This window comes from Chamaea fasciata, unplaced genomic scaffold (genome assembly GCF_029207755.1).
Source record: "Chamaea fasciata isolate MVZ Bird 193981 ecotype frontalis unplaced genomic scaffold, bChaFas1.0.hap1 SCAF_6, whole genome shotgun sequence".
Lineage (NCBI taxonomy): Eukaryota > Metazoa > Chordata > Aves > Passeriformes > Sylviidae > Chamaea > Chamaea fasciata.
Window position 1 is genome coordinate 70,093,171 of NW_027094091.1, and position 14,459 is coordinate 70,107,629.

General features: G+C 46.1%; 1 protein-coding gene across 1 annotated transcript; it reads left to right on the forward strand.

Moving 5' to 3' along the window:
• The first annotated feature begins 1,010 nt into the window (after positions 1-1,010).
• Positions 1,011-14,178, forward strand: PPEF2 (protein phosphatase with EF-hand domain 2). The gene is made up of 16 exons (XM_066185064.1): positions 1,011-1,071; positions 4,294-4,421; positions 4,944-5,001; positions 5,484-5,659; positions 6,682-6,796; positions 7,633-7,679; positions 8,056-8,222; positions 8,306-8,342; positions 8,428-8,577; positions 9,272-9,607; positions 10,345-10,530; positions 11,201-11,343; positions 11,875-11,981; positions 12,570-12,733; positions 13,284-13,371; positions 13,600-14,178. The coding sequence occupies exons 1-16, from the start codon at positions 1,011-1,013 to the stop codon at positions 13,779-13,781; spliced, it is 2,145 nt and encodes a 714-aa protein (XP_066041161.1). The 3' UTR covers positions 13,782-14,178.
• The last annotated feature ends 281 nt before the right edge of the window (positions 14,179-14,459 follow it).

Sequence of the window (14,459 nt, forward strand, 5' to 3'; positions counted from 1 at the left end):
TGTTCCAGTTCCTGGGAAAGGGGCCAATGCAGAATGAACCATTTATATCATTGCTTCTCTGGAAAGCTAAAACTTGCTGAAATCCTGAGATCTGTGTTAAGTGAAATTTTTGTTCGGATAGGCCAGATGGGCCTATGCTCAAAAGTCCTGCACTTTTTCCTGAACTCTGATTTCCCTGGTACAGGAGGTTACAAACAAGAGCCGTAACTGGTGAGTTTTGTGTGCAACAGTCCCTTGGAGTAGTTAATAACCTAAAAAGCCGTCAGAGTGCCTGCATTATTTGAGCACAAAGAAGGCAAAGCACTAGGTAAAACTGGGTGTAATTTGGCAGTGATTTCAGGCAATTTGTGACATGGATATGAAATTTAATATTTAATCACAATTGATGGCGTAATATGCTCCCACACTTGAGCAGATGCATGAGAGGAAGGCAAGCAGTGTTTAACAAAGCTGATTCTTTTCTTCTGATAGCTAATTGTTATTTTAGTCTTACCTTCGTGCTAGCTGTGGTTAGATTAAATATCTGGTTTGTGTTCATGCCTCATGAGTTACACTTTACAGGCGACTTACATGAATATTTGTCTGCACTACAGAATATTTGCCTGCACGTACTGCTTCTTAATGACTTTTTAATAGTGCTTGGTCAGTATTGAAAAGCTTTCTATATGTTTGCCAAACAGTCACAGTCCCTATTTTTTATGCAAGTAGCTAAAGGTGCTGAACTGATTGCTGTTCATAAAGCTCACTTGAAATGTGAAGCAGTGAGACAGAAATCCTCATCTGATTGTTTGGGAGTAGCTGGAGAAACCTGATAATGGAAAATGTACTTGGGCACGAGAGAGGCCATCTGATTGTTGATATTAAGTGTTAACATATTTAATTGTAGATTCTTGGCACTGTGGGACGTGTTGCAGCTGTTTTGATTCTGACCAAATGGTCTTCCCTGCATGTCCTTTGTGGTTTTGGTGACACTGGGCCAGTCTGCAGCGTCGGAGCATTGGTTGGAGAACATGGGATCTGGTAGTTCTGTAAATGTCAAGTACAAGTACTCCCTGCAGAAGTCTGAAAATGGTGAGTTATTCTTAGAAAAGTGATCTTTTCCTGTTTTCTCCTGCGTGTACGGTTGTGAGGTTGCATTGAATGTGTTTCTCCTCTGGGTTCCCTGGTTTTCTTCATAGCATTGAAGTGAGATTTTGTCTTTCAGTATCCTGTGACAAGGATTGTCAGGTGTCAGGCAGAAGACAACAGGCTTGAGGAAATAACAGCTATTTAGGCGAGGAGTAGGTTAAAATCCACCCAAGCCTAACCAGAAATGAAGCAACAGTTAGAACCAACACCTGCTGGATTAAACACTTGCTGGGTAATGCAGGTGTTGTGTCTGCTGACAGTGAGACAGATGTCACCCTGCTGCTTCCCCTGGATTGTTTTCCAAGGCTCTTACTGGCACAGGATTGGTTAAACAAAAGCGTTAGCAAAGGCAAAATAAATCTGGTTACAAAGAAGGTGAGATGGTGTGGCTATGAAAAGCTGTAAAACAAAAAGTGTGCATTTTGTCTCATTACGTCGGCACAGTGCTCTTAATCTCTGCTAATAATCTAAACTTGTTTGTGGCTCTCAAAGCTGTGGTGATTTATTTTTATGAAGCCCTATGTAATTGTATCAGGTTTGAGGGTGTGTGCCTGTGTCTGCTGTGGAACAAAGGGAGTTGATGAGGGAGACCTTAGATGTAAGGAAGAGTTTAAATAAGCAGTCTTGTCTTTGTTGTTTGAACCATGCAGTCAGGAGCACTGGCAGAACAGCAGCACGGGGCAAACCGTTTGCAAGTGCTTGGAAAAGAAAATAAGGATTGAAAGTGGGGATAAGGTTGTGACTCAGACTTTTGTTTGTTACTGTACACTGTTGAAAACTTTTTACTAAAGTTAGTTTATTTAACTTTTTATTTAAGTTAGACTTAGTATGACCTGTCACCCATAGCACCAGAGGTCCATGGACTTTCCCAACAAGTTCAGGGTTATTTTAAGATGATCAAGTGTAACACAACACTAGTTACTTACTTGAACCCGTGTATTACATCTGATACCTCAGCAAGTTTCCCACAGCAGTAAAGCCTCTCTGAATTTCTAGCTTTTGGTTCTCAACGCCCTTCAGACTGGCCATCCGCAGCAGGGCAGCTGCTTAGCACTTTCTGCCCAAATGCAGTGTGCCTGATGTCATCCCTGTCCCCCCATACAAGGTCTGAAGGCTGTTCTCAATGGAAAATGTAGGAGCAGAGCTCTTCAACTGGCCCTGCCTTGGAGTGAAATCTGGTTTGAGTGCTGCCACTTTGGTATATTTTCAGCAGCTTATATCATATACGGTTCGGATCATCATAAAATGTGGCTAAGTCTTTCTCTGTTGAATTTTTTTTTTTCCAAACTGACACAAATACTTGCAGGTATAACTCACCCAGGTAAGCTGCAAAATTAGAATACCTGTTTTTTTCAGTTGCAGAGTCAGTCTCTGTAAAAGCAGAGTAAAAACCAATGCCTTGCCTATCTGGGGCTTACATGCTGTGGATGGTGGTATTTATGTTAACTGTCATTCATAGGTTGATAACATGTCTCTCAGAGGTTTAATTTTTACTGTTTCGAAGGTTCTGGTTTTCATTGGTATGTGTGGAGTCAACACAAGGAATTTTTTCAAAGCCCAGCAGATCAATAAGCATTTTCTTAGCAAGAGAGCAGGCAAAGAATACAGAAGTTATTCCCGAGTTAAGGCTTGCCAAATCTTACCTTCTTGCCCACAACTTCAGCATGTCTCAGCCCCCTGCTGAACAGCAGCTGTAGATCTTCCTTTTTTGAGCTGTGCAATTCCCAGTGCTGAAAAAGAATCATAATTGATAAGGATTACTATTTTCAATATATAATCCATTGAGATCCCTTCTTTAGGGAAAGGCTGTTGTTTCCTGCTGAGGTACCTGGAGGGCCATTTGTTGTGTAATTAACGCAAGCTGACTGAATTAATACGGTCTTTGTCTCTTACCAGTGTATAGCAGCCTTTGGGTAGAGGTGAGGGATTTTCCTCTTTTTAATGAAGATTTTCCCACACACCTGCCGTTGCTCTCCCTGCTTGGGTGAATGTGGCAAGGGGATATTCCTTCTGCTGCAGGCCTAGTTCCCTACCTCTGTTGTTTCCCTTGGATTTTGAAGCCAGCCTGTGGATACGGCAGTCATCCCTTTCCCCCCTCAGCTAAAGATGACAGAGAAGCAGCGTTACAAGATGTTTTAAGTATAGGGCTCACGGGTGGGGCTCCAGAAAGGAACAGGAAGGGACCCAGTGTAATCCAAGGAGAGATGCCAAGTTACAGAGCAGGTCCAAGTGGGATCAAGGCCAGCTAAGGAGGATGAGAGATTCTAGAGGTAGTGAAGTTCTGTGGAAGAACTTGAAAAAGGAAATGTGAAACTACACCAGTGTATTTCACTTGAAACACGCACACCCCCCATCTGAAATGATCTTTGAAGGGAACACACTGGAAGTGGGAGAATCCAGAGGCTGTGTTCTAAAGATCAAAGGGCAGAGAGCCATAATTTGGTGGGAAGCACCTGGTGTCAGCACTGGCTGTGACTTGAACCTCAAACAGGCACCTGCAAATTCTGGCATCTCGTTCATTCTGTGTGATTAAATGGCAAAAGTTCAGCCTCCCTTTATTCACTGTGGGTATAGATTTGTCTTTATTTTATGGTAAGGTAATTGTATGTTGATATTTCTGCTACAATAGACTCCTTCTGAAGTTCTTCCTCAGCTGCAAAAGCTGAGGTATTTATTTGGCATGCAGAGAGGTAGAAAAACCCCACATTTTTAAGGCTCTAAAAGGAACCTTGGTATCTTGCCTTCTCCCAACTCTTTGCATGGCCTGAGTTAAGTTTCTGGTTTCCTGAAGCCCCAGCAGCTAGAGATGGTAAGATGGACATAAAAATGATCAAGGTAGGTAGAAAGGGAGGATATTGTCTAATAATACTGATAAACTTGTTAGAGCTTTTAGACCTTAAGAGTTTGTTGTTAACGCTGGTGCTGAGGGATCAGCAGTAATGGTTGGAAGTGCTTCAGAGGTGTCAGGTCAACCTCTTGCAAAAAAGAAGGCAAAAAGAAGAGGGCTTTTTACCCTTAGGCACAAGAATACAATTCCTGGAAACTTCTTCCTGAGAAGGAAAGGTTCTTTTCCATGTTCAGGCGTGGGGAAGGAGCCACTGCAGGTACCTCAGCTGCCGGCAGTGCCCCTCAGCAGCTTGGCTCTGTTCTGTTCTGGTCCTCCAGCTTTCAAGGCAGCCGTCTTGATCCAGCAGTGGTATCGGCGCCACGTGGCTCGGCTGGAAATGCGCCGCCGCTGCACCTGGAGAATCTTTCAATCCATTGAGTATGCCTGCGAGCAGGATCAGATCCAGGTATGACGCCAGGGAAAAGAGCAGGTAGGAAAGCAAATAGGAAAGGGGTTTCTGTGCCAGACTTTGGCTTGCTGGCTGGCAGCCCTCTAAGTGCTTCAGTGGGCCAGGGACTGGCCCCTTTCTAACCTGTTAATTCCCTGTCTGCTTGTGTTGCATAAAACACAAAGTAATGAGCCTCAAAAGCGAGCCATTGAACAGAGCTTTTCTGGAATCTGAACAGAATAGGCAAGTCTGTTTGCTCTGTTACGTTTTAACTCGGATTAAAATTCTCTTACACGGCTGCCTTGCTCTCAGGGGGAGGGAGGGCTCATAGCATACTTCTGCCTGTGGTTGAAGGTAAAGCCACTGTTTTGATTTCATCTCAAGATAGTCAAAACTTAAATTGGTACAGTGAGAGCTGCTGTACATACCAGACAGCATGGGAAGGGCAGAGTTAATACTTCCAGAAAGAAGATCATGATAGGTTGCTACTCTGTTGAATTTCATTCCGGGGTGAGTGATGGGGTCTCCCTCTTCCTGCAGCTTCACAACTTCTTCAGTTACCTCATGGACCAGTTCACACCAAGCAGCAGCAAAGAGAGTAAGTTTGTTTGCTGTTTGTTAGATGTGGTACCAGCAGCTCCAAAGGCTGCACCCTGTATTATTCATTGTGCAGTGCTGGGCAATCTTCTGGATGGCACATGTGGCCAAGAGTCTCAAGAGTATAGAATAGAGAATCAGGAATAGAGAGTGAATTATCTGGAGACTACGAGCTGTGCAAGGCATGTGGGGCAGTTTCTGCTCTTAGGAGCTGGAAGAAGGCGTAAAAGCTCAGTATGTTTTCACAGAACGGTGCACACTGCACCATGAAGATTTGTCTCTGCAGCCTTTCCCCCATGGCAAGTTTCGTAGCAGTGCCAAGCAGTGCCCAGCATCCATGGCTCTGATTGCTCCTGAGTGCCAGCCTAACCAAACAGCTCTTCTGTAGCAAACTATTACAATAGTACCTGGAGCCAATCAACTACTTTTTTTTGTGTCTCTCTCTCTCCTTTTTTTTAATCAACCCCACTAATCTGATACCAGGGGATTTTATCAGTCGCATGTTCATAAGTGGGGAAAGTTACAAAGAGGCAGAGCTGGAAAAATACTGTGACTATGAATCTATAGAGGTGCCAGACTCCTACACCGGACCCCGTCTCTCTTTCCCACTCCTCCCTGACCATGCCACGGCCTTGCTGGAAGCTTTCCAACAGAAACAAGTAAGGATCCCAAAAAGGTACCATGCTTTCTCCTTCTCTGAACAGGGCTGTAGAATCAATAATTTGGTCTTAGCTTTCTTACCAAGCTCAGTTGATTGGAGTATAACAAGCTGGCTGGCTGTTAAACAAAATGAGGTTGGAAACTATATGGTATTTCCTAATGGCATAGAGATGTTCTTTCTGAAAATATACTCCTGACAAAACGGAACACTTTACATAGGGGTGTACCAATATCAACCTGAATTTCATTTTCAAAGGGAAAAATCAGCAACAGCTCATGCTGAAACTTTTCATCATTTTTTGTTCAAATTTCTCAATTTGTAAATAAATACAGGATGGCCCGGAGGGAAACAGCCAATTACAATGTTTTGTGCTATGCAACTTGTACTCAGATTTAAAATGTAAATTGTGAGGTTTTTGATGAGGAAGTTTAGTGCCACTCCAGCACTAACAAGATGAGCCTTCATACAACTGCAGTATTCTTCTGCCATCCCTCAGCTGATGTGCTGAACTGCAAAATAGGCCAAAACATCCCTTCTCCAAAGAGAACTTCTAAACCTAAGGTTTCTCCTGTCCCAGCTGTATTAAATGCCTACAGCCTGGCTTTGAGCATGTCTATCACTGCAGGACATGTGGAAACTCACAGACTGGTTCAGTGTGGAAAAGCCAGGAAAGATCTAGAGGAGCAACTTCTTACCTGTGTTACTGGGCTGGATTTTCTGCTGCTCCTGGAGGTGGTGTGGTCTAGTGGGTATAGCCTCGTCCACAAGGTGCTGGGGCTTTAGGGTTGCCTTGCCAGCCCTCTCAGTCCTGAGGCTAGGCTGCCTTGGGCAAGTGTCTGCCATCCTGCTGTTTCCCAATATTTCCCTCATCTTGTTTGTAAGCCCACAGGTCAGCACAGACTGCCATCCCAGGGAGAGTTTCTGCCATCCAGGCTATCCTGGTGGAGTCTTTGCAGCCACTGTGGTGCTGCTCAGAGGCCACTGGTTTCCTGCTTTAATGCCTTCACTTTCTCCTAGTAGCAGCTCCATGCTCGCTATGTCTTAAACCTCCTGCATGAGACCAGGAAGCACCTCAAGCAGTTGCCAAACATCAGCCATGTCTCCACCTGCTACAGTGAGGAGGTCACCGTGTGTGGTGGGTGCCTGGCAGCCTCCGGGGTGGAATGCTCCTACGGGAGGGTGGGGCAGAGAGAAAATGACAGTGAGAGCACGACGCCCCCCTCTGTACGTGGAACACAAATGCTCTCTGTGAGCAAAGTGTGTGATGCTTTGAGAGGCAGCTCGGTCTGTCTGAAATAGCCAGGTGGTCTTTTTTCTCTCACCCCAAACTCGGAGTTGTTTTACTAAACCACAGAAACCACACCCAGCTGAGAACTGGTCACAAAACTAGTAGTGGTCCGATCTGTTCTGTGGTCTGGGATTATATAAACAACAAAATCTTGGAGGTGTTCTGGGTGAGCACCAGCACATGCATGCAGATCCAAAATGTTAATGCATCTTTGCATCCTGTAAGTAAATTTCAGGCTAAGCTTTTTAATGTTCTCCTACTCTTACTAATGTTAAAATGTTGAGATATTTCTGAAAAATAGGTAGCACAGACTTTTGCATGCAGTCAGCCTCTGGAAAACAAACCTCTCTCTCCAATATTATGTTAAATGAGAATTAGATTGTTATTTTGAATGCAAAGCTTTCTCCCATATAATAACAATCTTGTGCAATGTTGTGCCATCACAAGGGATAAATGAACAAAGCTTCTAAATCAGTGTTCAGCAGATGGTATAGGGTTTTTTTACTGTCCTTCTCAGACTGCAACTCAAGCCTTACATCATGTCCTTTTCTGCTAGGCTTGCACTTCCCAAAGTATTTCAGTGGTGATTAATTTGTAAAGGACATAGTTCATAGGAAGTTGTGTATTGGGTTTTTTTAGGTTTAAGGTAAACATAGTGTGACTTGTCTCTTTGTGCCTGTTAGGAGACTTGCATGGCCAGCTGGATGACTTGTTCCTCATCTTTTACAAGGTAGGCACTAAATTTGGAGAGGGATGCTGTCCAGGCATTGCAACGGGTATCCCATGGGTCATGTTGAGAAGTGTTTGCAAAACTGGGCCATTCATGTGCAGTTCTCCAAGTCAATTTGATTAGTTTTAAATGGCTTCACAAATCAGTAGCTTATTCCCTTACTGACTTGGGAATCTGATCTCCATGTCCGTTCTGTTAGTGCCAGTGGGTATTTTTCTAGTGCAGATACCAGTGACAACCCTTTGTGACTGCCAGTTTCACTGCTGGGGCAGGATGAAGATGAGTAAGGATGTGTTGTAACCTGGGACAGTAACGAGAGACTATGCACCTTGGGGAGGCCTCTCGGGTGACATCTGCCTGTTCCTTGCTTTTACAGAATGGCCTTCCTTCCCCTTCCAAGTCCTACGTGTTCAATGGGGACTTTGTAGACAGAGGCAAGCAGTCCCTTGAGATCCTTGTTATCCTCTTTACTTTCCTCCTGATCTATCCCAAGGAGGTTCATCTCAACCGCGGGAACCACGAGGACCACATGGTGAACTTACGGTACGGCTTCTGTGCAGGGCTGAGCACGATGCCGAGGGCGTTGTGCAAAATCCCACTGAGCCTCCTTTCTCCTGTTCCTTTAGATATGGTTTCACCAAGGAAGTGATGCAGAAATACAAGGTAGGCTTATGTTTGTAAGCTGCTTTACCATGTGAGACATGCACTTAGAAGACTTGATGCTTTATCTCTTTTTTCTTTCTCTCAGGTGCATGGGAAGAAAATCTTGAAGATGTTTCAGAATGTCTTCTGCTGGCTGCCCCTGGCCACCCTGATTGATCAGAAAGTCCTCATTATTCACGGGGGCATCTCTGACACCACTGACCTGGACATGCTTGAGAAAATTCAAAGGGACAAAGTAGGTTTTATTTCCCAGTTACTGCAAGAGACAACAGTGTTGCTGATTTGTGGTGAGGAGCTTGTTTCTACATGTCAGCTTAGCTGTTGACAAGACAAATTTAACAGGTCTTCCTAGACAAACTTGTGTTTTAGGGATAGGTTTTGGTTTGTTATTGTGTGTGCATGAGCTGTGAAGGGCTGAAGCATTGTTCGCTTCTGAAATATGTGCTGGTGCTGAAGTAAAAATACAGTGATGATGAGACATTGTCCCACAGTTCCTCAGCCTGTTTTTACTCCCTAGGTTTCCAGAAGGATTTTGATAAATCATTTAACTTGTCTCTGCCTCACTCTCTAGTTGGGAAATACCACTTTCTTTCTCCAAATATAACGACAACTCTTGCATTAATTAACTCTGCATTCTAGTCATTAATGCTTCCTTTGCTCTACTGCATAGTTCCCACTGCAGAAGAAATCTGTGTGAAGTCAGTGAGGAAGGGTGAGATGTGATGGATGTGGGGCCTAGCTGTAAAGGCAGGATGGCTTGTCTGAGAGGATGGCACCAATAGTCCCCCACAGTCAAGCAGCAGCTGATGGCGGAAGGGAGTGGGGCTTGGAGGCTTGGGTCACTTGAAGTCTGCCAACGGAAGCTGTTAGAGTTGGAGATCTGGGTTTGCATGCTGTGTTATCAGCTCCATTTCTCTCATATCTTTCAGTTTGTTTCTGTGTTAAGGCTGAAGAAAAGAAAGGAGTCAAGCAGAAAACCAGAAATACAGGCCATAAATGGGGAGAGGGAATCAGGCGCTGATGCAGCAGGGAATGAGGCAGCTCCCAGGTTATCTCTGCAGCCCCAGTCAGCCCAGGCTCCCAGCACAGCCAACAGGCTGGAGTTCTCCAGGTGGCTCCGACAGACGGTGCAGGAGCAAATCGACACGTGCCGCCGGCTGGTGGACGTCAGCGAGTCAGAGCCAGAGGAGCTCACCTATTCCAGCATGGTCTCCTTGAAGGATGTGGATGAGCAGTGCTGGACTCGCCAGGAGGAGTGGAAGCAGGTGAGGAGTCTAAGCAGGCTCCTGAGCTGGGTGTGCTGTGGGCGCCTCCTGCAGCAGTTGGTCCTTGAGTGGTAGGTAGCCGGAGGGGCTGCTCTGCGAGGCTGTGGGGATGTTTTGTTGGGTACCTTTGTTACCTCCTGGGAGGGGCAGCTGGGGACTTCCTTTCCTTGTTTTTCCAGCCTGAGAGTCTCCTCTGTGTGCTCTGAAACCACAGTTACTTAGTTCACGTTACATGTGACCTTCCAGTGCTGCACACCTTTTCACTCTAGCGCTATATATTGAAGTCAAGGTTAAAGAGATTAAGCTTTAATCCAAACAGTGGTTACTGAGTCAGCACTTGTATTTCTGGAGGCTGCAGAATGTCCTGGCTGGAGAACAAAGGCGTTTAATACTAAGACTGCTAACAGCCTCAGGATCTGCTGGTTGTTCTTGCCCTGGGACTTGTGTTTTGGGATGGAGGAAGACAGGCAAGGTCCTTGGACATCTTAAAGCTAGCAAAGGCAAAGCTTGTATCAGGCCTGACTTATGCACATCCCTCTTTCCCCAGACACTTCGGATGTGCCTGTAGCTCCTGGCCAACAATATTGCCACTTCTGAGGTGGCCCAGATCTGTGACAGCCTCCAGCTGGAATGCAGGAAACATGTTTCTTCCTCTGCACTATGGTTATAGCAGCAGTCTAGGGAGGAATTCAGAGACTGAGCTGTGTTTGCTTAGAGAACTTTTCCAATCCTTTCAGATTTTAGATGTCCTCTGGAGCGACCCCATGCCTCAGGAGGGCTGCAGAGAAAACAAGGTGCGAGGTGGCGGCTGCTACTTTGGGCCTGATGTGACGGAGAAGTTCCTTGAGAAGCACAGCTTGCAGTTCCTGATCCGCTCTCACGAGTGCAAGCAGGAGGGCTATGAGTTCTGTCACAACCGCAAGGTCAGTTGGGGGTGGTGCGAAGGATACTTGGGTTTCCATCCTTGCCAGAGTGGGGTTTCCAGGGGGGATGGCTTGTCTCAGTTCTGCGTTTCGTCCAGTGGGGCTTTAAGCACATGAAAAATCCTTGAATAAGCTTATTGGGAGTTAACTGAAGTGTGTTTCCATCTGAAGTCTTAGTTCAGGGCAGTCTGGAGCCACCTGCTCTGCTGGGGACATGGCTGTGCAGGCAAACCATGTCTCTGGAGTTTGAGAAAAGTTCTGAGCCCACTTGTGCCACGGCCCCCACTTAGTGCAGCTGTTCCTGCAGATGAGCTACAAAAGGGTGTTACTGAGCTGCTGCAGCCAAGTTCTGTTCTCAGAAGATTCACACTCAGGTCAGTGGCTTCGTCAGGGCACTCAGACTCTGGAGAGTGGAATTGTTGGGAGAGAGCACAGGACAATTGCAGAGGCCCAGCACATGGCCAGATCCACAAGTGACCAGTGCCACCCATGAGGAGCTCACACCTGCAAGGCTTCCAGGCCAGCTGCTAACTGACTCTCCCTCTTCTCCATTAAACATGGTGCTTTCACAGTCTGTGGGCTCCGGAGGGGATCGGGTGCGTTGTTTACATGTATATAAATATTACAGGATGTATGTACTGACTGCCAATGCCTCTTTTTTTGGGATTAGGTGCTGACCATCTTTTCAGCCTCAAACTACTACGAGATTGGCAGCAACAGGGGAGCCTATGTGAAGCTGGGACCAGACCTCATCCCTCACTTTGTTCAGTACCAAGCAAACAAGACAGCCCATATGCTCACTATGACCCAAAGGCAAGGCTTTCCAGTTGCTCTGTATTTGCCAAGTCAAAATTCCCAAAGGGAAAACTTCCCGAGCTTTTAGAAAGTTTGACTCTGGGCATGAACTTTCACAGCTTGATTTTCTAAAGAATAGCTCTAAAGGAAGGATCAAGCTCTGTACTTGAAGTTACTGAGGAAAGCTCAAGGGTCGAGAAGGGAATGTTAACAAAATTCCAAAGGGATTTTTCTAAAGGTTGCTGATTTTTCAGCTTTTCTTCTCCGTGTCAGGTTTTAACTTCTGACCTTTGCTGAGGTTCTCTCTTGCTTTGTTACTTCACAAATGAACGCAAGGACTCATGGCATCAGCTGCAGGGAGAACTGTGCCCTGGGCATGCAGTGCCTTGTCACAAGCACTGAGATGCAGTTGTAGCTGTGCAGAGCAGTTGTGTGAGAGTCTGGGAAATCCATGGACAAGCCAGGTAGAGCAGTGAGAGGGAAGGTGCGGATTTTCTTGTGATTCGTGGCAAGTCCTTAACGTGCTTCTCTCTGTTCTGCATCCTCCAGAATCAGCAGAGTAGAGGAGTCAGCCTTTCGAGCCTTGCGGGAAAAGCTCTTTGCTCACACCTCAGCCCTCATCAGTGCCTTCAAGGCCTATGACGGGGATGATACAGGTAACTCAGAGCTGAGGGACGCACGGGTTCATTGCCTGGTTGGATAGGGCTGAAGTGACTCAGTTGAGTTGAAAAGGGCTGGGTGGTCTCTAGAGCCCCTTCATCCCTGGAGTCTAAAATCACTGGGAAGAGGGAAGTGAGGGATGTCTTCCTTGACAGCTGTCTTTGTCAGAGCCTTAAGGAAGGAGCTGAGAGTTCTTACTTCTCTGGCAGACAGGAGTGCTGTGCTGGTGCAGTGACCAAGAGGTGTTGCTGAGAACTGTCCATTGCAGCAAAACTGCCCATAGGAGCCCAGCTCAGTTGTTACAACAGCTGCTAAAATGGGCCGTGGGCTGCAAATTTCTAATGAAATAGCCCAAGTTAGTGACTTGTCTTTGTTCAAATGTTTACAGCCTCATAGCCTGGATTTGCTGCAATGATGAAAAGCTTGCTGAGGCTTGGGTGGGAAGTGTACATGTGCCTGCACTGCAAAATAATGCTGTGCTGTCAGCACACCTAGACTGTGCATGTGCCACAATTCAGGCTTTTTCTTTGCCTTTATGTGCTTTCCCCTACTGTGTCCCAGAGGTGTCTCCCTTTTCCCTCCAGGAAGGATCACGCTGAGCAACTGGGCGACAGCAGTGGAGTCAGTGCTGCGGCTGGGACTGCCCTGGCGAATGCTGAGGCCGCAGCTGGTGCGCAGTACCGAGGACGGCATGCTGGAATACAAATCGTGGCTGGACGACCTGGCCATGGAGCAGAGGAGCCAAGAGGTAAGCACTCACTCCCTTCCATCAAAGCATGATGTGAGCAGCTGCTCACCAGATCCCCAGCACGTGCAAATCCATTATGGTACGAAAGGACAGTGGATGGTTCATGCATAATCCAAAGGCAGTGAAGTTGATAGAAGTCTTGCCTGAGCTCAAATAGTCCTGAGGCACCCAGCCCATTTTACAAATAGGTGATGGATGTGAAATCAAAACTTAGAAGTAGTTTTGGATGCATGCTTGTGAGTAGGAAACTGTATTCCACTCTCCAAGTAGCAGTTTCTTAATTATGCCCAGCAAACGCAGCTCTGCAGTGCTTATAAAAGGCAGCCTGGCTCGCTGTGAGCCCAGAAGAGTGCTGTTAAAAAGGGACAAGTTGCTGATGGTCTGTTCTGCAGCTGCACAGAGGACCCAGTCATCACACACCTGGTTGATAAGGCACTGCTTGGCAAGTTCTTGAGAGCAAAAACTATTCTTATTTGTGGAGACATCTGCAGTAACAACTCAGAGAGAGCGGAGGTGTCAGAAGGATAAAAACTGTGATCGTGTCTTTCAGCACATCCAGTCGAGTTTGCTGGAAGTCATTTATCGAAACAGATCCAACTTAGAGACCATATTCAGGATCATAGACAGAGACCATTCAGGTAAGCAGGTGTGCAGGGGGTGTTGATCACTGTCCTGTGTTCCCTTCTGCTTTGGAGCTTCCTTTAGTGTGTATAGAGGCGTTTTAGTTTAGGCTTGGGTCCTCCTGCTCCCTCCCACACTGCTGAAATATCCTTTTGTATTATGCCTCTGCTGCTTTGAGTTGTGTTTTAGCCAGTGCTCTCCACATTAGGAGATGTAGCTGCAGCATGTAAAACACTCCTCCACAGGTCTCATCTCCTTTGAGGAATTCCAGCAAACCTGGAAGCTGTTCAGCTCCCACATGAACATTGAACTCACGGATGATGGCATTAATGACTTGGTTCGCAGCATTGATTTCAACAAGGATGGGAACATTGACTTCAATGAGTTTCTGGAAGCCTTCCGCCTCGTCAAACAGTGCCCGGCGTGAGAACCTGCTGACGGTTGCCACGTCCCATGCCTTGATTTCTACAAAGCCAGGACTGTCCCACCTAAACTGGAGCGTGCCTGCAGATGGCAAGCGGGGAAAGGGAAGGCAGGTGCCCAAAACAGACATCACTGTAGGCAGCAGCTGTGACCCATTTGGGGAAGGTAACGAGTGAAATAGATGAGCTGCACTTCAATTTGGACTGTTTAAAATAAGCTGCATTTTAAGTAGTTTCCTGCTCAAAGGGAAGATGCAACTTAGCTTCTCTTGTCAAAGTGAGGAAATGTTACAGGTATATTCAAGAGCAGTAAAGTGGAAGTCAGTGTATTTGCTGTAGTTTTAAGGAGGTAGCATCTGCTTGCTCGCAGCTTTCCTTTTAATAAACCTTTTTTTCTAGATTGCTGTTGCTTGGCTGTTCATTTCTTCTCTAGTTAACCTTGTGAGCAGCAGTGCTGTTCTAGTGATGATGCCTACTTCCCTGCTGGTGTTCCTCTGCTGTGGTAAGCTTGTTCTGGAAGTCTGGAGCTACTAAGTACATGTAGTAGAGCAGAATGTTGGAAAAAATACCTCAAATGTGCAACACTGTCTCGAGCAGGGGGACTTGTTTAAGAAATCTATTGAGATAATTTCATTCTCAAAGCCCAGGGTAGTAGATCAACTAGCCCCCTGCTAGGAAGCCTA

Bases quoted from the DNA above. Each gene is read 5' to 3' on its own strand.
- PPEF2 (XM_066185064.1), top strand. From the start codon at position 1,011: ATGGGATCTGGTAGTTCTGTAAATGTCAAGTACAAGTACTCCCTGCAG. The intron at 6,797-7,632 runs GTGGGTGCCTGG...TGTGCCTGTTAG, and splicing joins TGAGGAGGTCACCGTGTGTG to GAGACTTGCATGGCCAGCTG. The intron at 11,344-11,874 runs GCAAGGCTTTCC...TGCATCCTCCAG, and splicing joins ATGCTCACTATGACCCAAAG to AATCAGCAGAGTAGAGGAGT.